The sequence below is a fragment of the Pan troglodytes genome, chromosome 4, assembly GCF_028858775.2.
Source record: "Pan troglodytes isolate AG18354 chromosome 4, NHGRI_mPanTro3-v2.0_pri, whole genome shotgun sequence".
NCBI lineage: Eukaryota > Metazoa > Chordata > Mammalia > Primates > Hominidae > Pan > Pan troglodytes.
In genome coordinates this window covers 33127775-33151619 of record NC_072402.2, presented here as the reverse complement: position 1 = coordinate 33151619, position 23845 = coordinate 33127775, and the positions used below count along the sequence as shown (strand labels likewise).

At 38.9% G+C, this 23845-nt stretch overlaps 1 protein-coding gene across 3 annotated transcripts in view; it reads right to left on the bottom strand.

Moving 5' to 3' along the window:
* Positions 1-2649: 2649 nt before the first annotated feature.
* TMEM167A (transmembrane protein 167A) overlaps positions 2650-23845 on the bottom strand; it is a 172798-nt gene continuing 151602 nt past the window's right edge. For 2 of the 3 annotated variants that reach the window (XM_063811121.1, XM_063811122.1), the window contains 2 exons: positions 15822-15973; positions 2650-2927 (listed from right to left, as the gene is read on the bottom strand). In XM_063811121.1, the coding sequence (XP_063667191.1) occupies positions 2768-2927; positions 15822-15973 (312 nt within the window). In that variant the 3' untranslated portion in view covers positions 2650-2767. Of the gene's footprint in view, positions 2928-8622; positions 8731-15821; positions 15974-23845 lie in introns of all 3 variants that reach the window. The other variant, XM_063811123.1, reaches the window with a different exon arrangement.

Here is a 23845-nt window from a genome sequence, read left to right as displayed (position 1 = left end):
TCAATAAGGACTTTGAAGGACAACATTTTCTGGATTCCAGAATGTTCAAGACTTTTTGTTTGTACCCTTTATATTTGAAGAATAGTTTGGCTGTATATAAAATCTTTAGCTCACATTTCTTTCCTTGAGAATATTACAGGTGTTACTTTAAGAATTTTGGCATTGGATGAAGGTATGGAGAAGTCTGAGGAACACCTATACATTTTTTCCTGTTGTAAATTATCCGATTATTTTGTCTGCGATTCTTTCTTTATCTTTACATTCAGTATATTTACTGGATGGGTCTTGGTGTTAACTGTTCTGGGTTATTATTCCTGGACACAGAGTGTACTCTTTCAGTATGTGATTGTAGGTCATCTTTTACATTAGGAAAGTTTTCTTCAATTATACCATTAGCAATTTGTTCTGTTTTACTTGGTTATTTCCCTCTTTGACAGCTTCAAAGGACTATGTTGAATCTTCTTTACTTGTTTTTATGCTACACCTTTTCCCTCCAGTTCTCTCATTACTATTCTCTAAGTTTCCTACTTGCTTTTTACATTCTCTCTGTGTGCTTCTTCCATTTTTTCCTTCTTTGTACTTCTCCTTTATAATTTTCCTTCATAAAGACTAGTGTTTTTTTTTTTTTATTTTAAAATTCACAATAAAACATTTGGCTACAATTTTTATTTGCTCTGTGTCAACATTTTTTCTGGCTTGTGTCCTTTGTGTTTGGAAGGTTTACTGCTATTTCTTTCTTACATCTTCTCTTATATAATCTTGGTGTCAGTGCTATGCTAATTCCTTTCATTAATGAACAATTTGAGTTTTTCTGAGCAACTTTTTTTCAGAAAGTTCCATTAAGAGAAAAAACATAACTGTACCCTTTCAGACTCTTAATTCCTTTTTTTCTTTCTTAGAGACAGACTTCTTTCTTCCAATATGGCTCATCTGTGTGGTTATTCCATAGCCCTGCACTTTTGTTTCTCTGAGAGTCACTGGGTCCATGAAGGCTCTTGTTGCCACCCCCGATTACACAGGATCTACACCCATTGCTGCCAGCATGAATACAGCTTCTGCACTTCTCAGATAACCTCTCACCTGCAGGAAGTGCAATTTTCTGAAATCTGCCGCCATGGGATCCTCTCGTGCGTCTCTTTGCTTCTTCTCCTCATGTTTTATATGTGGCTTTTGTCTGGTCTTGTTGCTTTTGGCAGCCTTTAAACTTATTTTGAAGACTGCAGTAAATTTGCTTCCTAGTTTTGCCAAAAATGGAATATGTAGGTTCTTTTTGTATTTCTTATTTTTTTATTTGTTTGATTTCAAAAGTAGAAGAGGGAAATATTAACACATCTATGTTAATACCAGAAGTGCCTCTAATTCAAATTTAAGCTGCTTCAACATGACCTAATTCAGTGCTGTTTCTTTTAGGGCACTGAGACCATCCTGAACATGTATTACAAGACAGGATGTTGCCCAGATGGAAAATGTCCACCGTATTTTATGTATGGATCTGTAGATTTAAAAAAAATGCTAAGTTAAAAATAACATTGGAAATGATAATTTGAAATAATTCTGTTAAATATAAAAATAGAGAATATGGTTATTCAAAATAATTTTGTCTGGTAATTCTAGCGGTTAGAAACCATTTTAGAGAGAGTAAGAATAATTTACATGTAAAAACTAGAAGAAATTGTGTCTACAGAGATCATGCTCTTTTGAGTTTTTGTAAGGAAAAAAGTTATCCATGCATTTTCTTCAATAAAATTTGCTATAACTTAGTTGGGCCACAATTAGGATTGTAGCAGAAATTTGTAGTTTCCAGATAGTCTCACCGAGCTTATACATCTAAAATATTTTTAGAAAGTTTTGCTTTTATTAGGTCTATATTTTATCATGAGAAAAGGGGATTATATGCTTATAAAAATTATAAGAACGCTTAAGTCTTTTCTATGTAATACATAGCAAAATGAAAATATTCAGAGGGCTTTGAGTGTCATCTACATAACAGATGATGTTTACTCAGAATAGCAAAATATAGACCAAAAAGAATGAGATTTTCCAATGATTTCACAAAGCCAACTGTTGCTAGAATGGTCCTAAGAAGCCGGCATATAGAGAAAATACAGAGAGAAAAGGTATTTTCTTTCTGACTTAAAGAAAAAAAATTTCTTAAATGATTTGGATAAGTGTTTCTTCTGGGGTAATATGTGTTAATAATCAGGTAAATGAAAAATAATGTTCGTTCCTCTTCTAATCATTTCCAGATGTTTTGGAAGGGATATGTATGCGGATATATTTATTTTATAAATAATATAAATTATAATTAATAACTATGTAATAAATAAACATATATGTTATGAATTATATTAACAGATACACTTCAAGAAACTTTCCATGTCAATGCATGTGAGAAATATTTTACATATACACTTAGACCAGTTGTTGCATAGTATTTAGTTTTATGAATATATAATAATTAATTTAACCAAATCTCTACCTGGAAACATTTTTATTTTTGTATGCATAACTTTTTTCATTTGTATAAAAACTTCTATACGTGGCATTGCTTGGCCAAATTTTTATGTGTATATGTGTATAAATATACGTACATGATCTATAATGTGTGAGAGGACACTTTTCTGGCTGGAATAACAAGTGAGGTGGAAGCAGAAGAAGGGAATTAGATAAGAGGGGCAGAGTGAGATAAAGGAGCCAGATCATGCAGGCCTTTTAGGCCATTGTAAAGACTATCATTAATCTTTTTAATTTTGCTGTCTTAGTCAGTTCAGGCTGCTACAACAGAATACCATATATTGGGTGGCTTAAACAACAAACATTTATTTCTCACAGTTCTGGAGGCTTCCAAGTCCAAGATCAAGATACCAGCAGATCTATTGTCTGATGAGGACAGTTTGCAGACAGCTATCTTCTCCTTGTAGCCACACCTGGTGAAGAATAAAAGCTCTGGTTCATCCATCTCATAAGGGCACTAACCCATTATGGAGGCTCCACTCCCATTACTTAATATAACCCTGATTTCCTCCCAAAGCCCCCACCTTCAACTACTATCAATCACCTTGGGGGTTCACACTTTAACATATGACTGCTGGGGAAACAAACATTCAGCACATAGTACTTGCTGATCTGAGATATAAAAGAAGACTTCTCACAATATATGCATTGCTCATTTGTATGCCTTGGTACATAAATTGCTCATTTTGCCCCTGTTTTCTGTTGGGTTGTTCATATCATTCTTTTTTATTTATAAAATCATTTTTAAAAAATATTAGAAATATGAGCTCTTTGTGTCTTGTATGTTACCACAGTTCACTATTAATAGTTTTTCCATTCTAAAGGATCTTAAAAGGTCTTCCTTATTTATGACTTACATTTAAAATATATCTTTGGGGCTGGGTGCAGTGGCTCATGCCTGTAATCCCAACACTTGGGGATGCTGAGGCAGGCGGATCATGAGGTCAACGGATCGAGACCATCTTGGCCAATGTGGTGCGACCCCGTCTCTACTAAAAATACAAAAATTAGCTGGGCATGGTGGCGTGTGCCTGTAGTCCCAACTACTCAGGAGGCTGGGAGAATCGCTTGAACTCAGGAGGCAGATGTTGCAGTGAGCCGAGATTGTGCCACTGCACTCCAGCCTGGGTGACAGAGCGAGACTCCATCTCTCTCTCTCTCTCTCTCTCTCTCTCTCTCTCTATCTATCTATATATATATATGTATATATATATATATGAGCATTTTATGCCTATTCTTTGCTTTGTGATGTTTATCAGTTATGGTACCTGGCATCTAGTTACTAAATGTAGTTTGAATGAAATTAACACACATATTTGCTAGATCCTTAGTCACTGATGAAGATTAGACTTTTTGGTTGTCATTTGTGGTAGGCAGAATAATGCTCTTCCCTCCAAAAATGCCCATGCCCTACAATTCCCCAAACCTGTGAATGTTACTTTACATGGCAAAATAAATTTGAGTTTGTGATTAAATTAAGGATTTTAAGATGGAGAGGTTATTCTGGATTAGCCAGGTGGGACAAATGCAATCACAGGGGTTTGTATAAGAGAGAGGAAGAAGTGTCAGAGTCAGAGAAGAGACAAGACAACAGAAGCAGAGCTCATAGAGGAAAAAGATTTGATAATACCATGCTGCTGGCTTTGAAGATGGTTAATGGGGCCATGAGCCAAAAACTGCCAGTAACCTATAGATGCTAGAAAAGGCAAGGAAATGGATTCTCTCCTGGGACCTCCAGAAGGAATTCAGCACTGCCAACTCAGTTTGGGCTCCTGACCTCCAGAACTCTAAGATAACAAATTTGTGCTGTTTCAAGCTTGTGGTAATTTCTTACAGCAGCAATAGGAAATGAATGCATTACTCTATTTATTGACCTGGATTAATTACTTTACTACTTCTTGATGTATCAGTTTCTTCATTTATGGTGTGGAACTTCTATGATATTGTATTAGTCCTTAGATTCCTCTTAGATGAAGCCCTGAGGGGTTGTATGTTTTGTGTAATGAAGCAGAATGCAGATTTGTCACTCTTCTCACTTTATCATTCATAGGAAGGAGGCAGTGTGTTTAGTATAATACCCTCAGGGAATTTCTACCATGTGAGTTTGGCTCTGGTATACGTTGCTTGCTGTGCTCTACTTAGTAAATAAAAGCCTTGTAGAATCAGGATCAGAGGGGACGAGAAGCTCTGCTATCCTAAAAAAAAGTCCAAAAGAGGGTGCACAACATGCGCCAGGGCAGAGAAGTGGTGCAGTCGGTGCAGGTGGCTGTTAGTGGAAGCTTTGAACACAGGCTGACTTCCTGAAGGCTCTCTGGGTTTTCTGTTGTGTGTTCACTGGCTGTGTGAAATGGACTACACAGCCAGGTTAGGGGATTGCAGAGAGAGATAATGGTACAGGGCCCACAGCTGGTTGATCTCAAGAGCTGTTTTTTCACTAACAGGCGAAAGGTCCGGGATGAACCATCCATGAAGGTCCAATATCTTTTGTGTTCTAGTCAAGGCTGGCCAGACAGAAGTTTGTCACTGTATAAAATACATGGTTTCTAGAGGGACTGAACAAGCCACATGGCCATATTTGCACCATGAATGAGATGGATGAATGGACTTGATACACTGTGTGGACAATTTTTTGCTGCTGAGGCACTAACCAAACAAGCCCAACCGTTCTTCAGGCACATAAGAGATAGGGATGCAAGCCCACAAACTTTCATAAACCATCATCTCATGATTGAAATTTTAAACCTATAGTTATACAGAGAAAATATGTGTATGATAAGGAATATCATTAATATCATTGTCTTCCTAGGACCAAGAATAACATTTTGGTTAAAGTGACAAAACTATTAAGTCAAATACAAGATACATTCTCTGTACTTTTCTTCTGAAAGCCTCTTGGGATCTAGAATGAGTTTTCAATTCCATTGCTCATAGTTATACATACATAGTTGAATACAAGATGTCTAGTTTTTATTCTTTCTGATTAATTAGCCAGATTTGACTCTAGCCAGCTATGTGACTACCCTGTGAAAGGGACCAGATGTATCTGTCTTGTTATTTAAGGGAGGTTTTATATAATCTGACTGAATTGCACAGCCTGAATGTTTCCGTGTTCCCATAAGAGTGATGAATGAATAAACAACTGAAAACACTAAGCTAGCCATTAATTTATCTTGGGGACCACCACAAAATATAGTAAAAATAAAAATAGATATGGTGCTTTGTGACTTGATGGCAACTGACTTATGAAAAGTTTCACCCTATAATTGAGACAGTTGAATTCACTAACTTGTGACTCCAGGTTGGATTCAAGTATGGTTTTCTATTTTTCTTCTGATTGTTGGACAAACTGTGTGTTTCTCAAAGGAACAGTATTAGTCTTTTTGGTCCCTGGGTTCAGAGGCCACATTTGTGGCTTGTCAACATTTTGCCAAAAGTTTTGTTAAAATAAAATAGGCCATTATCTAATCTGTGTGGAAACTCTGGGGGTGGTAAGAAGGAGAATTTTCTTACTGGGGATAAAATAATTTTGCTTTGGTTTCAATAGATTATTCATTTCTTATTTGACTCATGAACAATTTAATGTACAGCCTACTCAGTTTGGGATAATGTTTAATTTTAGGGTATTGTTAATAACAAATAACAATAACTCTTTGAACATAGTCTTTTATATTTTTAAAGAACTCATTATATTTAAATAAATTGTCTTTCTTTTCAGTTTTTATTTACCAAGAAATATAATAGTGGTCAAACGAACCTCATTCAATTCTAAACCAAAGTAAATAATGTTTTCTGAGGGTAATCAATTATTTGGGGAGTCCACAGGCTACCATTTAATGTGCCAATGGAAACAGCTCATTCTTCCTCATCATTTCTTCGCATTAACTATCACCTCCTCTTAGCATTTATGGCTCACGTTTGGTACGTGACTTGGGTTCAGGTGATGGAAATCATCTTTAACTAATTAACTTCTCTCTTCCTGAGAGCAGAATCTCAACAAAGTGCTCACTGAGACCTGCCCTGACAAATCTCCCAGGAAAGGCAGTGTGACGTGGAGCAAGGAACACCACAGTAGGACTCCAAAGGGCAACTTGTTTGTCTTAGCTCTTCTACTGGTCATATGATCATGTATGGATCTCCTTCCCCGTAGAGTGATGATAATACACGTGCCCTGCCAAGAGCACAGGCCAATGTGTGGCATAAATCAGATCAAGAATCTGCAAGTACTTTGTAGGTCATAATGTGTTGGGCAAATGTAAGATACCACTGATATTTGATTCCATGTAGGCCCTGCCCTAACATAGCTGAGTCTCTCTATGCTGCCTACCCAAGTATCTGGTCTCTTACCATGAATGGAACAGCAGGAGCCCCACCCTTGGTAGCCAGAAGGCAGAGTCATCCTCTGTTGGATGTTTCATTCAAACAGCTGTTTCACTCACACAGCTCATTTCTCCCACCTCCTCCAGCTCCCATCTGCTTTACACGGAAACCACCACTCTCGGGATGTGACCCAGTTGCCTCACCACACACAGAGCCTTCCTCCCAGAGCACACACACCCAGAGCACAGGAGAGTCACTTTGCTGCCCCTAAGTTCATGACCAACACATCTCATTATCCATATGGTACATCCAGGGTTTGCCCTTCGCTGCTGCTTCCATCTCCCAGTTGCCACTTAAGAGTGTTCCTATTTCTTGGAGGTGTCACTGTAATCTCCTTCTCATTATTGGTGTTCTCAGGATGTAATTTATTCACTAGGACTCAATGTAAATTCTAGCACTTCTAACAATATTATTTACAAATTAGAAATTGGTGTTAATAATGTTGAAAAATGATTGAGTCAATTTTTTCACACTGCTCAGTCCTCAGCAGGCCCTAAACATGAAAGGGAATTGCAGGCAGACCTATGTGAGTCCTGAATGCAGAAATAAGTTACGTGACAAAGCCGGCAGGCAAGTGATATATTTTCGGTTGGGGCAGGATGACAGAGGTTGGTGATAGTACCAGTGGCTTTTTGATTTCGGTTGGGAGAGCACCTGTGGTTGGTGGTGTGGGGGCGGCTTCTTCACTGCGGCAGAGAAGACTTGGGTAAAGCAGGTCCTTTTCCAGGGTGGTCCTCTAGTGAGGCTAGGAGCTGGGTGTTACTCCTGGAAGCTCATTCCCCCTTCTGCTGAGCCTAAGGAGGCAAGCCTGTGTTGTGTGGGAAAGACTGTGTGTTTGGGGCGGGTGGAGAGTGGAGGAGGAGGTTCTCCCTTCTATGCTCCTGATGGATCATCATTCGCCTCACAGAGCAGGAGGTAGGGCTCAGCTCTACCCTTCAGCTTCTCTGTAGCAAGCTGCCAAGCCGCCAAATGGTTCCAGAAGTAGCTTGCTTGTTTCCTCCCCACATGTAGATCCATGAGTATCTGTAAGCTCCTTGATGGCCAGGTCTTCCACATATTTGTAGCCTTAACAGTCTTGAACAGTGTCCCAACATGGGAAGATGTTTAATAAATGTTCAGTCCCTGGCTAACCTATGTAAACATGAGCTTGTGTGTGTGTCTGGGTCAGAATTTCTTCTAAATTTCAGTGTTTTTCTTTAATTAATTATGCTTTAAGCTTACACACATCATGGTTTGCCAGTGACCTAAGAAGGTTGCACAACTATCATGCATTAGGATTTCCTGACACCTACATATATAAAAAAGAAATAATATGAAAGATTGAAAAAATCTTTTAATATTATTATGCAGTTGAAACAGCAAACATGTATATAGGGTTACTTTGAGAGAGGCACTCTTCTACAGGCTTTATATGCATTAACTCATTTAATCTTCACATTGATCGCATTTTACTAATGAGAAAATTGAGACACAGAAAGATTCATTAATTTACCTGAGGTCACACAGCTAGTAAATAGTAGAGTTGGTATTTAAACTCAGGCAGTCAAACTCTAGAGTCTGTGTTCCTAACCCCTATACAGACTCCATTTTACATTTCACTGAAGACACAGTGAGGATACATTGATTTTATAGTAAGTGAAATAGCTAGGGCTCAACATAGGTGCACTCCAAATTCTGTGGTACTTATCTGTAATGACTGGTATTTGTATAGCACCTCACATTTTCTAATACCTTTCACGATAGTATTACTTTATTGGTATCCTTTGTTTGCATGTTGCTATAGGTGTGTGATACTTTAGGAGATCCATTATCCCATCCAATCTTCCCATTCGTCCTGTCCTATAAAATAGAGATGAGTTGTTATTTAAGGATATAAGTAACATTTAAAAATCAAATAATACCAGCAAATGCTAAAAAATCAAATAATATAGAGCTAATATTGAAAAGCAAATCTATTACTCCCTCCCTCAACTCAATCCTGCTTCCCAAAACAACTTACTTTAAATTTGTTTTTAGTTATTCAGCTGGCTACATTTAAACTCTAAAGTAGAGATTTTTAAATCTATTCTTAACTTAAAATGTTCAGACATGATCCATTGGCTGCCTGCTACAAAGAATGAAAATTCAGCTCACTGCCAGCATCTTCTTTTCCTTCCAATGTTTATTACTTATATAAGAACTTTAATTTTTTTGAGGATGGATTATCTTTGTAACTTTAAATTCTATATATTTCTAATTTTTTTTGGTTCAACTGTATCTGGAACCCCATTCTAAATAAGGGAGGATTTTAGTACATGCACTTTCACTTTATCTTACCACTTTCTCTCACCACTTTCTCTCTCCCACTTTCTGCTGACTGTATCTTGAATACCATCAACGTTGCTGCTATTTATATTATGTAATATGTTGTGTAATTAGAATTAAGGCCTCTGTGCTTTGTCCATAAGTTGACTATAAAATTTAGAAGTCAAGAAATGGCCTACATATTATGACAGTATTGGTACTTTTTAGTACATAACCTAAGAATTACACTTTCTTTTCAGCATGTTCAAATCATGACTATTGATTGACCTACTTGAAAGAGACTGTTCTTGGGATCAAGATCAACTAGATTCTCAATCACTAAATAATCATGTCATATTTAAGGCTTCATTTTTGGAATAAGAGTATTGGTTTGCCCTGGGTTCCTTCAACTTTTCTCATCAAGCTTATTCAGTCTTTGACCATGATGGATAAATCTTCCCCTACCTGGACATGCACGGTGACTCATGCTTGTAATCGCAGCACTTTGGGAGGCCAAGGCAGGCAGATCACAAGGTCAGGAGATCAAGACCATCCTGGCTAACATGGTGAAACCCTGTCTCTACTAAAAATACAAAAAAAAAAAAAATTAGCTGGGCATGGTAGCGGACACCTGTAGTCCCAGCTACTCAGGAGGCTGAGGCAGGAGAATGGCGTGAACCCAGGAGGCGGAGCTTGCAGTGAGCCAAGATCGTGCCACTGCACTCCAGCCTGGGCGACAGAGCAAGACTTCGTCTCCAAAACAAAACAAAACAAAACAGCTTCTTCTACCTTTTCCACCTCCTGAGATCATTATCCCCTTGTCACAGTCTGGACCAGGGCTCTGAAGATCAGTAGCAGACCTTCCATCCTTGGTCTCCTCTTTGTTGTTCTCCTAGGTTGAAACCTGTTTCCTGGATTCTATGTCCTTTCCCTAATCATCAATCCCATGTATGTTTGAGTACAGTCTTAAACATTGCAGGTTAATAGTCTTAGATCTTAATATTGAATACAGTGAGTTCTAAATTTCTCTTCAAAGAATCAGTATGTCAGTATGTTCAGTTCTTTGTTCTCCATTTTAAAGTTTAACTTCCTTGTTCTCCTCGCCCCTAGTTTCAGTAAACAACCTTTTCCACCAGTTCTAATCAGTAGTTCACATCTGTTCCCCTGGTCACCTCCTCCGTCCTGAGTCACCCCTGGTCACCTGCTCTGACCTGAATCATCCTGAATCACCTGTTCTGTAACCACCTTCCCACCAAACTACTCACTCCGTGACTCCAACTCCTACCCCCTCTCTCTTTAAAATAGCCAGTCAGAATTAGCTTAGACTGTGCGGTCCAACCCTAGCCAGCAGGGGAGTGACACAGCAGTAGGGGCTACCTGCATCAGGAAAAAAAAATCTCTTCTCCTCCCTTGTTCAGGTGTGCTCTCACCATTGCTCCATCCGCGAGTCATACCCTTCTATAGAAGTAAAATTGCCTTGCTGAGAAAATTAATGTTCGAGTGCTATTTCTTTTGTGGCATTGAAAATGTATTTATAACATTAATGTTTCATGTTTCTAAGTGTATTAACTTTTCTTTCATGTATTTTATATTATGACTGTGCACAGAATTCTAGGTTGGAAACTATTTTCCTTCAAAATCTTGAAGGAATTGCTACACTGTCTTCCAATATCCAGTCCTTGCTGTTGAGATGTTTAAGACTAGTCTCATCTTTGTTTATTGATAGGAGACATGCTTTATCTTCAAAAATGTGTAGAATGCTTGGTGTTCTGAAATCCTCCCACATAATGGTAATTGTTAAAACACACACACACACACACACACACATTTTTTCTGAAGATCTTTTTAGTTAAATATTAAACCTCCTAGATTGGTCTTTTATGTCTCTTAGTTTTACCTCATCTTTTCTATTTCTTTTACTTTATTTTCTTTGAGATTACTTTACTTTTATCTTCCAGTCCTCTAAGTCCTATTGAATCTTTCTTTTTCTTTTCTTTTCCTTTTTTGAGACAGGGTCTCACTCTGTTGCCCAAGCACTCTCTCAGCTCACTGCAGCCTCTGCCTCCTGGGTTCAAGGGATTCTCCTGCCTCAGCCTCCCAAGTAGCTGGGACTACAGGTGCACACCACTGCACCTGGCTAATTTTTGTATTTTGGGTAGAGACAGGGTTTCACCATGTTGTCCAGGCTGGTCTTGAACTCCTGAGCTCAAGTAATCTGCCTGCCTCAGCCTCCCAAAGTGCTGGGAGTACAGGTGTGAGCCACTGTGCCTGGCCCTATTGAACTTTTCTATTTTAGCTGTCATGTTTTGAATCTCTAAAGTTTCTTTATTATAGATGAACTGTTCCTTATTCATTGCATTCTATTCTTATTACATGAGTGTAATGATTTCTCACATCGTGACTAGGATACCAATTAAAATTGGCAGATAATTAGAGAGCAAACTCTGGGGCCAAGCTGACCTGGATAGAATCATGGGCTCCACCACTTAGCTATAACTGTGGGTAACTGTGGAAACAAAAGTGGCCCTATTTTCATGCTAATCTGCCATGTTGATTTCTGATTAGCTCCAGTATCATGAATGCTTCTTGATTCCTGCTTTATTTACTGTCCTTAGTGTAAGAACTTGGTCAACCTTGATGTTGTTGCAGAAATTACAGGCTGTGATGCATATAGTATTCTTGCCTCTTCTGGAGGGTGCCTTTGTGTTGCTGGAGCACATACACCCTTTCCCTATGGTCTATAAGCCTTGGATCTGGGGAGTAGCAGTGTGGAGATCTACCTGTCTTGCTGCTGCTCAAGACCCCATTTCTGTCTGCAAGTTCCCTCAATGAAGCACCCTTTATCGGCAAACTGAATTTGTCTGCATGGTTCTTTGGTTTCTCAACTCCTTCAGCATTTGGGGACTGCTTCCCGTATACAGCCCTTTCACACAGCAGTAACTCACTCCACCTCCCTGTGCTTCAGTTTTCTTATTTGTTAAATGGAGATGGTAAAAATTCATATTTTGTAAGATAGTTCTCAGGAAGAAATGAGTTAATATATATAAAGCTCTTGGAATAATGCCTGACTTCAAATCAGTGCAATATAAATGCTGTTATTATTAAGTTATCTTCTGTTTTCTGCAGAGTTGGTTTTTCTGTTTTATTATTTTGGTCTTTTACTTTGTGCTTTTGGTTTTCATACATATATATATATATATATATATATAAAACATATATATATATATATATATATATAAAACATATATATATATATATATATATATATAAAACATATATATTTGTTATCCAATCACTTTTAAGAATAAAGAATGGGGCTCATTATTCTAGTTAATTTGTGTAGGTTTCCTGCGCTGCTGTGTGAATAGGTCTTTTCTCAAAAACTCCCCTTCACTGCTTTGAAATTCGACTGGCAGTTTATGTATGTAGGCAAGGGCTTGTTAAATGACCTGCTTTGTTTCAATATGAGTGATATGGATATCAGCTGACAGGTTGCAGTTTCCCTAAATGCTAAAACAAAGAGGTTTTAAACCTCTATACCCCCAATAAAAGCCTAAGCAGTTCAGCCACTTTATTTATCAAGGAGATTCCACTTGCTGGTGTAGGGAAAGCGGGATGAGAGGCACTGGGGAGCAATTTGGTTCAAAGACCTCCGGATAATCTTCCCATTTGCTCGACTTCCCATGTCTACCTTCTGCCTCATTTGCCAACTTCAGTTGGTGCCTCCAGTGAGAATACTGACTTTCACCTCCACCTCCACTGCAGTCTGCTCTTACTGGATTTGCATCTGCACTTTGCTCTGCTCCATTTCATATTTCAATAGGTTTTTATTCTCTTTCTGTATTTCAAAAATGTGTTGGAATCTCTGTTCAGATGTTAACTCTCTCCAATTATCTTCTTTGTTAATGAAATCTATTTTTTGTTACTTTTATATATCTTAAAATCACTAGGATTTCCAGGGAGTCCTGAGATTGATGGGAACTTTGTTGTTCATTCTACTCTCTTGATCCGGAACTGACATCACAAATATTATTGTTGAGATCACTGCAGATTACCAGTTAATGCCTCATCCCCCACCCTGCCCCACCCCGCTTCTTGATTCTGCAGCAATTGACAACAAAGCTAAAAGTCTTATGTCTCAAAAAAAAAAAAGACCACACATAAACAGTGACAATTGATGCATTATCTCTTCCAAAAACAGAAACCATGACTAATAGATGTTTGACTCTAATTGCTTCAATCAGTTAAGTCATTCCTTCTTCCTAGGAGAAGGAGAAGTAAGAAGTAAAGAGAATAGCTGGTGCTTGATCCCTGTCTTAACCCATTTGGGGTGCTGTAAAGGGATGCCTGAGGCTGGACAGTTCATAAAGAAAAGAGGCTTAATTGGCTTATAGTGCTGCAGGTTGTACAAGAAGCATGGCACCAGCATCTGCTTGGCTTCTGGTGAGGGCTTTTGTGCTGCATCAAAACATGGCCTAGGAAGTCAAAGGGGAAGCAGGCATGTATGAAGTGGGACCAAACAGGAAGTGGGACCTCTCTTTATAACAACCCATGCTCAAGGGAAATAACCCATTCCCACGAGGACTAATTCTGTCTAGCCAGAAGGAGAATGTACACTCATTACCTGGAGGATAGCACCAAGCCTTTCATGAAGAATCTGCCCCCAGGACCCAAATACCTTCCACTAGGCCCAACCACACCACTACAAATTGGGGATCAAATTTCAACACGAGCTTTGGGTGAGGACAAACAAATAACCAAATCACAGCAGTCCCAAAGACTTGCCTGTGTGGTGAGAAGTATTAGTAAGTTCCTGTTTTTGAGCTGGGTAGGAATACAGAGTGGAGAATGGTAGAGATATCCTTTTCCATTTATTTTACAGCTAAAGTACCTGAAACTTTGGAGGTTAAATGACTGGCTCGAGGGTACGGAAGTGATAAATGATAAAGTTGGATTCTTAGATTTCTAACTTGGCGCCCTTTAATTCTTCAATGCTGCATCCCTGCTCTATGTTATGGTACTATGACCTCAAACATCAAAACACGAAATTTTCAAAGACGTATTTGATGAAGTTAAAAATATTTATTAATATTTAGAACTATCTTTTCTCACATGATCACAGTACTGTAATTCCTAAGGCAAGAAAGGGAACTAATATAGTTTAGAAATTCCAAAAAATATACTGGAAGCAAAAACATGCTCAAGTTCTCACTAATCTACAACATCTTATTAACCAGAATTTCTGTGCCCTTTGCCTCACTTTTCAGGCTTTCTGGTATATAGTTTTCTAACACAGAAAATATTTTTATTTTCTGAATTTCTCATTTCAGTCTTTGAGTTTCTTAGGAAATAGTTGACTCCATTCCTATAAGTTCCCAGTAGTAAATCACAAGTGTCTGTATTTCTTAGTGCCAGAAAAAGCACAAAACAAAAAGGCTCCCTCAGGAGACATACATGTTGTGAGCTTCCATGACCTGCAGATGGATGGAATTTGGTCAAAGTCCATTTTACATGTGGATGGCTCCTAACATAGCTCTTCTCACAAAATAGCTGGTGATGACATTTGGCCATTTTCATGAAGCATCTCATTTTTTCCTCTGCTCAGCTTGAGATTGGTTCCTGAATTACAATCTCTGGCAGCACAGCTGAAACAGGAAACATTAAGTTGCTGGCACAGAGAAACCCCTTTCCTTTACCCTGAGATTCCATTAAAGCATCTCAGCTAAAAGTTTTTATAATAGGTATTTCCATGTATTTGAGAAAAAGGAAACAACTAGCTGAAATAAAGCTTTCTGATGTTTTGTCCTTCATAACAAAAAAAAAAAATGATAAAGTAAAGAGAACATACTATCCAGGTAATTTAGCTAATTCAAAACCATATTTGTGACCTGACCATCTGAATAGTTTAGAAACAGTCTTTCTTCCATCATTTCAATATCTATAGAGGACCTCCGATGTGTTATGTAGTGGATGACCAGGGCTGAGACCCTACTTTTAAGGAGCTCATAAGTCTGGAGAGGGAGACAGAAGAATGAACTATTAAGTACAGTATTACATATTCCACACCACGCTAGGATGTGCTTTAGGCAAGTGTAGGAATACAGGATAATGAAGAAGAGCAGCTTATCTATCCAGTGCAAAGGGTAGGGGTGGCATGAGAGATGAACATGATCTTTGAACTTAACCCTAATTTAAAAAAAAGATAGACAGACTTTCCAAAAAGACAAGATACGAAAGGGTATCCTAGGCAGAAGGAGTGGAATATTTAGATAAGGAGGCATGAAAGAGGAAAGTGTGCTCTGAGCACAAAGCCTTTAGAGCTAGAGCAGAGCATGAGGTGAAGGGAAGGTAGATGACACCAGAGAATGGAAAAATGGTGTTGTTGACATGGCAATAGTTTGAACTTTGTCCTCCAGACCCATCTTTCCCAATATCTGGGAGTTTCTTACATGCTTTTGCAGACTGGAATTTCTGGTGGTGCAGTAGAATAAACTTGCATCTCTAGTTACTGCAGAATTTTTTCAGTCATGGTTTGAGCACAACTGCATCCTGCCCTGATCATGTGAAGAAGGAAATATTCCCTCATGTTCCATGGACACATGCTTTCCTGAACCCAGCCTGGCACTTCTCTGAGTGACTTCGCTTACCTGCAGCAACCTGCGCTGCTGCTGCTCCATCCATCTCGGGATCGCCTCCATTCAGTGTTTCGTGTGAGAGGTGGCTCTGTCAGAGGATTAGCCCCCGCTGGAGCTAACGAAACCACATATGTATGCATTGCCCCAAATGTAGCAATATGCCTCTGAAAATGACAAATTCAGAAAATGACCCGTTGAAATTAAGTGGATGGTGACAAGAAAACATTTGTGCATTAGAAACTTAATTCTGAAGGATGAATTATCTACCTACATCATGGTCAGAACTTTAGGTAGTATCTATGGGATGAAAATGCACACATTTAAATTTATATAAATACACAATAATTGTAGAAAGCAGTATAGCATTGAGGTTAAGAGCCTAGGCTCTGGAGCAAATCAGCCTGGATCCAAATCACTGATCTCCTACTAGCCTATTTTTAATGACATTATATAGAGAATTATAAAACATCTCTGTACTTCTGTTTCTTTATCTGTAAAGTGGGGGGTTATAATAGCACTTATTTATTGGAGTTGTTGTGAGGATTAAATGTAATAGTACATATAAAGCAATTAGAATAATATATCTGGCACAGAATTTATGCTCAGTAAAAGTTAGCTGTTATAATAAGATAAATTGATAGGATAAAGGAAGAAGGAAAAGAGGAGACATAGGGTAACTTGAACAATGGGAATGATAATTGATTGTATGGAAGGAAGCTAGAAGGAGGTAAAAGCAAGAATCTAGAAGGAAAGAATCTAGAAGGAGGTAAAAATTGGGGGAAGATCATGAAAGAAGAAAGAATTTCAGTATTTGAGGTGTTAAATGTGAAGAGGTTGTGATATACATAAAGTGAGATGCCAAGAAGTCAGTTGGGTATATGTAAGTTGGAGGCTTATATGAAAGATGGGTCTGAGGATATAAATTTTGGGAACTCCAGTTTACAGGTGAAAGTTGGGGCCATTAGGGTATAGGAGACTGCCAATGAGAGAGTGAGGAGAAAACCCAATTTATCCTTAAGATAATTGCTTAAAATATTCAGATAATTTCCTCTTTTTTCCTCTTTAAGTTAATGTGGTTTTATTTTTCTGATGATGCAAGTAATACATGTTTTCTGCATAAAATTCTGGCTGATCTTCTTAATGGTCGTTTTTAAAAAATTGTGATTCTTCCCCACGAGTTAGCCTTTGCTTGAGGAGAAAATCTTCTTGAGTTACCCCACATTGGGACTTTCACCACAAGACAAAATGCAAAAGTACCTCCTGCTCTGTTGTCTTCAGTGAAGGCCAAACAAAAGTAATCAGCTGGAGTTCTCCCCTCCTTAGATGAAAGCCCAGCTGTGTCCTGTCCAGACAGGGAGCTTGGAGCCAAGCGGCGGGGGGATAGGCCACTTACTCTGTGATGGAGGATAAATAGTGGGGCCCTTTGTGCTGCTGGCACGTTGGCAGGACAGGCTGGTATTAGAGGAGAAAGCCTATGATTACTTCAAATACAGACATTTTCCCTCCAGTGGTGTTACTGTGCAGCCTGGAAGTTAAACTGCAAAGTGACCACCAGGGCACTTCCACGGCTCCAATGCAGCAGCCCCTGGTGAGAAGGAGGGCTACCGCCTGCCTAGGGGTGCTGAGGCCTAGGACCTGTGGCCCCTTCGGAGGGAAATGGATTCAGAAAGTCTTTCCACAGTGCACCTGTGCAAGCCTTATGAGTGCTGGCCCCTCTCCCTCTGCCATTTCCAGCTTCTGGATCTGGACACGTCCACGGTAGATAAAACAGCAGGCCGACTCAGCTTGGGCACAGACACTAGCAAAGCTGAGCCACCAACCCCATGCCAATGAGCAAAGTTAAGCTTCGTGAAATCACACAGCTTTTAGCAATCAAAACATCTAGAAAAAAGCAATTTTGATTTCAGCATTCCTGCAAGTTGTGCTTCACTCTTTAGGTCTTATTCTGATCACTAACGTGGAGGACTCATCATATTTTTATGCTAAGAGCTTCTAAAGGTTAATTGACCCTGAGCAAATCACCAAAACAAATGCTCAGTGTCGGTATTATGGGGTGGTAGGTGGTGAGCAGAGAATATCTATTCCAATCTATTTCTAAGACTATGACCATTTCCCTTGCATGTGGGGAGGAAGAAACAACCTAATGTTCTCTTTCCAGGCTCTTGGTCAGTTGTTTTCATGCATCTGGTCGCCCTCCTCAGCTGAGATACGAATAGAGATACAAATAGAGGATCTGCTTCTTTTGGCATTTTATTCCCTGCTGCCTCCTTACAGCCAGCTTTAGATTTACCACTCACCCTCAGTTACTCTCTTGGCTGCAATTCTACTCTGCTACTGCTTATAGACCTAACATTCCTTGGACAACTCCTCAGTATTTTAGGAAGTTTTCATGAAGTTATCCTGTATTCTCTCTCTCTCTTTTTTTTTTTTTTTTAGAGACAGGGTCTTGCTCTGTCACCCAGGCTAGAGTGCAATGGTGTGACCTTGGCTCACTGCAGCTTGGAACTCCTAGACTCAAGTGATCCTCCCACCTCAGCTACCCAAGTAGCTGGGTCTACAGGTGCACACCACCATGCCCAACTAATTTTTAAATTTTCTGTGGAGATTCGGTCTCACCATGTTGCCCAGGCTGGTCTCAAACTCCTGGCCTCAAGTGACTCTCCTGCCTCAGCCTCCTAAAGTGCTGGGATTATAGCATGAGCTGTGCCCAGCCCGTCCTGTATTCTTTGAGTATGCTTTGTCCAAGTGTCGTTAAATGCTGCAGAGGGTTACTGATTACTATAAATCACACCAGGCAAGGCCAACACATGGTGAACTCTTTTCTTGAACCTCCAGAGAATCTAAGTATGTAAAGTTAAAAACAAACAACAACAACAAAACCATGGCCAGTCTGAAAGCAACTGCAAAACCCTCAAAGATTTTGCCTCTTGGCCATGAAAGCTTATTGTATGGGACGCCTCAAATTTTTCACCCACTCTTTCTTCTTACTTTCTTTCCTTTTGCTTTTCTTGGGGTTTCCGATTGCAGGACGGCAATGATGTCACCATACAGAGCTCATGGCAGTTAGTCGGAGGATGCTACTTAAATCCTGACACTTACCCTACATTTACCATCCTCAGTCTTTCCTCAATCTTAGAGTCATGCCTTCGTCTCCCCAAATATCCCCTTCTCTCTCCTATTTTTCTATCACCCTCCCCCCTCAACACATTTCCATTAGGAAGGCCAAGGGGAAAATAACCCACTAACCTCTAAGAAAAAAAGACCTTTGGTTTTCTTGTTGATGTTGAAGGAAAAAGAGACATCAACAGGACACCTCCTCCATCCCTTTAAATCCTAGCTACTACTAGGATTTGACTGATTTCCAACTCTGAAAAGGCTTCAGAAAATACTCAGCAACTCTGCAAACATGAGTAAGAGAATTTTGATAGATTAGGAACAAATGTTAACAGTCAAGATATTCTAAGAATGTTCTGCCTTTTCTATCCAGAAATATTTCAGTCGTGCTCCCTTTAAAAGACACAATTCGTTGTGTAACATATCTGACCTTTGACCCTTAGGATGTGGGGTATCAGGTGGTGATGGTGGGATGGAGGCTTTTGCAGTCACTCTCTAGAATGAGCCTCTTCTTTAACAAGAAAAGGGTGGTTCTCACACCAAACATGGGAAAACAAATATTTTGAAAAGCAAACCTTTTTTGAAAAGCAAAAACAAATATTTTGAAAGCAAAGACCTTGGAAAGAAAAGCTTTAATGTCTATAATTCGTTCATGTCGTTTATCGCAATCTAAGTGGGAGTTGACTTGAACACACTGTGTGTGTGTGTGTGTGTGTGTGTACAAGAGAAGGATTGGGTAGGATGTCCCCCAACTCTGTTTTTGCAGAGGAGTTAAGATGAATTATAGTAAGAGTTGTTTCACTCCCAGAAAAGATTAATTTGGAAAACATTTCTTTTGACACGCTGCTTATAATTAAAGTAATTCTTCATTTTTCTCTGTTTCCTTTAAGTAAAAACTTGTGGCTTTATTTAACCTTCCATCAATCAACTCTCTCAAAGAAAAATAACCCTGAGCCCCATAAACACGCATATTTAATTCTTTATTGACAGAGAACAGAAGAGCAATGACTGCCACTGGCTGCAGGGACTCCAGCATTACTACAGCTCCCAAGTCAGACACTCTGTGTGCAGCAACCTCCAGCTCCCAAGTCACATACCCTGTGTGCAGCAACCTCCAGCTCCCAAGTCACATACCCTGTGTGCAGCAACCTCCAGCTCCCAAGTCAGATACCCTGTGTGCACCAACCTGCAGTTTCCTGCTTTCTCTGACAGGGGTTTTGATTCTGAAATCCTGCCTCCTACAAGTTTCACCAATGCATACAGTTAGATACAGTAATTCTACTAAAATTATGCGGTTGGAAATGTTTGCATAGGAACATTCTTCATTCATGAAGTATGTTTCGATCTCTTTTGTGCTAGGCACTGAGGACACACTAGTGAGCAAAATAAACATTATCACTTCCTTTGGCTTGTAGTCCAGTGGGGAAGAAAGAAATTAACCAAATAATTAAAATAATACACAATTAAAAATAATAGAAAGCATTATAAAGAAAAGTACTTCTTGCTTTGAGAATGCCACATTAGGGGAACTGACTTATACAGAGTAAGAGTGTGTTAGGGGAAGTTATCAGGAAAGTTATCAGAAAGGTCTTTCCTGAGGATACGTCTGAACTAAGACCTGAAGGATGACTGCTGTGTTAATACCATGGAATTCCATATAGCAATTAAGGACACATGAAGAAAAACATGTATTGAAATAGATGGCCTTCTAAATCTAGTGTTTGGGAAAAATCAAGTTGCAAGATGATATTATGATATATTGAATCATTTTTTAACTTTTTTTGTATGCCCTGTTCTTTTTGCCATGTGGCTTTGTAGTAACTTCCTCTAGAATTGTGGATTACATATCCTTGCCCCGCTGAAACTAGGTTTAGCTGTATCATTGGCTTTGGTTCGTGAAAAGTGGGCAGAAGTGACCATGTGTCAGTTTCAACGGAGACCTCAGAGACATGGCGTCTTTCTTCCTATCCTCTTATATTCAGGTGATCTTCTGTGAGATGAGCAAGGCTCAGGTAGCCTCTACCTCTTCATCCCAAACCCAGAACAAACACATATGGAACAGACACGAACACAACCACACCCAGAAGACCCACAGCCTACTCTGCACAGCTACCTGTCTGAGCCCATCTGATTAACCAAACTTTAGCTGACTTGCAACCTCATGAGTTTGGGAAAAAATGCTTATTGTAAATCACCTAGTTTTGGGGTGGTTTGCTAGATAGCATTGTTGTAGCAATAATCAACAACACAGTTATACAATATAATACCATTTACGTAAATTTTGAAAATCTGTAAAACAAAGCTATGTATTATACATGAATACACATGTAATTTAATATCGTAAGAAAAGGAATGGAAAAGAGATGCACCAGAATCACAAGAGTCATTAGGGTACAGTGCTGCCTTTGACAGTATCTAAAGTGTTTCATTTCTTAAAAACAAAACCAAAACCCAGAGTGTGATTGGCAAGCTTTTAGACGTCAATAGGGCTAGACGGTAGATAAACAGGCTCTGGTTCAAATATATATATATATATTTTTTTTTTTTTTTGAGACGGAGTCTTGCTCCGTTGCCCAGGCTGGAGTGCAGTGGCACGATCTCAGCTCACTGCAAGCTCCGCCTCCCAGGTTCATGCCATTCTCCTGCTTCAGCCTCCCAAATAACTGGGACTACAGGTGTCCGCCACAATGCCTGGCTAATTTTTTGTTGTTGTTATTGTATTTTTAGTAGAGATGGGGTTTCACCATGTTAGCCAGGATGGTCTCGATCTCCTGAATTCGTGATCCGTCCACCTCGAGCTCCCAAAGTGCTGGGATTCCAGGCGTGAGCCACCGCGCCCGGCCTCAAATTTAACTTTACCCTGGGGTCCATACTGCTTTGCCGTTCAATTTTCACCCACCACACCCTTGCCAATTTAATTTCAAATTGCTTTAAATTGAGGCTGAACACTATACAAATTTGGGGTGTTGTAGATATAATTTATGGGGACTAGCTGGAGAGCCAAAACTTTTATCAGATTATAAATGTTAATGGGACTATCTATATATAAGTGATTGATGGCATAATTTGACCCTGCTAATTGATTGTTTTTCACAGAATTACCTCTGCTTCTTGAAGTTCTGGTACCGTCATCCATCACTTCCAGAAGATAAGAAGAATGTGTTAAATACTTTCACTGAAGGGAGTATTTCCTGTGACTTCTATTATCAATTGTAAAAACTTAATTTCTGGTCTCCCTATTAGACTGTTAGTTTCACCAACTATTAATATTAACTACAATATTTATTATAATGCCAAAGTGTACAGATATAAAAAGAAATTAGTTGCAATCTCTGTTTTCTCACAGTTCTGACACAACTATAAAAACAGATTTATAAATAAATTTAAACAAAATTACAGAAATGATTTTAAAAATCAAAATTAACGGATTATGTGACAGATGATATTTGAGGAAATGATGTTACCTCTCACAAGACAGAGAGCTTACATGCCCCACCTCTGTGGGCTTTTGAAGATTCAATTTGAAGTGATACCTAACTATGTGATTTGGTGTTTACTTAGTGCAAAGCCATTATTTCTAAATTATCTTTTCTTCCTTTTCTAACTAGCACATGACAGTAACATGGCATTTTTTTGGTTCCAATGAAATAGTTGTAAGCACTAAAATCCTAAGGTATTGTTCAGCCATAAACATTCAGAATACCCAGATAAGCTTCTCTTAATTTTAGTTTGTCATTGAATTCAAAACACAGGATTTTAAAATTATTTTTAGTGATCAGAACCCCTTGAATGAGTAATATTAACTTAGATTTTTTTTAAAACTTAAAAATTCTTAATAACCATCTGTAGACAACCAGAATTGGTATGTTCATGGTGAGTGAAGTCTGATTTTAAGATGTCTCATAATTCCCACTGCCTCAGTATTATATTGGACAAAAAAGTACCACTCTGTGGCCTGGTTTTAAGGCTTACATCAGTATGGCAGTGTTAGGAATTTAATGTTTCACCTTTCCTGAGAGTAATAAAGGATCTGAAGAGTGAGAACTCAGGGTAAGTCTCTGCAGATTTAAGCAGACTTAGATGGGAATGGTGGCTCATACCTGTAATCTCAACACTTTGGGACACTGAGACAGGGGGATTGCTTGAGGCCAGGAGCTCAAGACCAGCCTGGGTAACATAGTGAAATCCTGCCTCTAATTTTTTTTTTTATTAAAAAAAAAAGAAAAAAAAGAAATTGAAGTCAATTAGAAGACCATACAAAACTCTGGGATATGTAGCTTAAGGTCAGTCCCAATAGACAGATGAAAACCCCTGGAGGTGGGAAATAATGAAAACAATAAGATACATAAAGATATAAAGTGTTATTACCATTACATATTACTATATGTATAGGACACTTGCAAATAGTAGGGGTTAGATCCAGAGCCACCCAACAAAGAGCCTGGGATTCCACCAGTCAACACCCCCAGCACTGAGTCTGTAGACTCTCTGGGTTTTTACCAGATGGCCTCAACACAGAAACATCCATTGGATACAGGAGCTCAGAAACTGCTTGTTGATCACAGTTGTTTTGCAGAAGTGGCTCTTTATGAGAAGTATTGTGGCCTGTTCTTTACCTCTCATCCTTTCGATGCTCACCTGTTCCAGAAAAAAACTGCTGTGGAAGTCCCTTCAAAGCAATGTCTTTTCTGAAGGACAATGGACAGCAGAAGGTGCTTAAAACTTGTTTTCTGCATGAGAATAATGATGGAAAATATCGTGGGTCTCTCTTAAAAGATGGAACGAAGTTAGCATTTAAGCCACGAGTAAGTAAAAGCCATAGACAGAATCAACTAGTTCTTGATCACATTCTGCATGTGCTTATAACTGATTGTAAAAATAATAATAATAATAATGATAAAATTAAAAATTGTTCAGGTTAA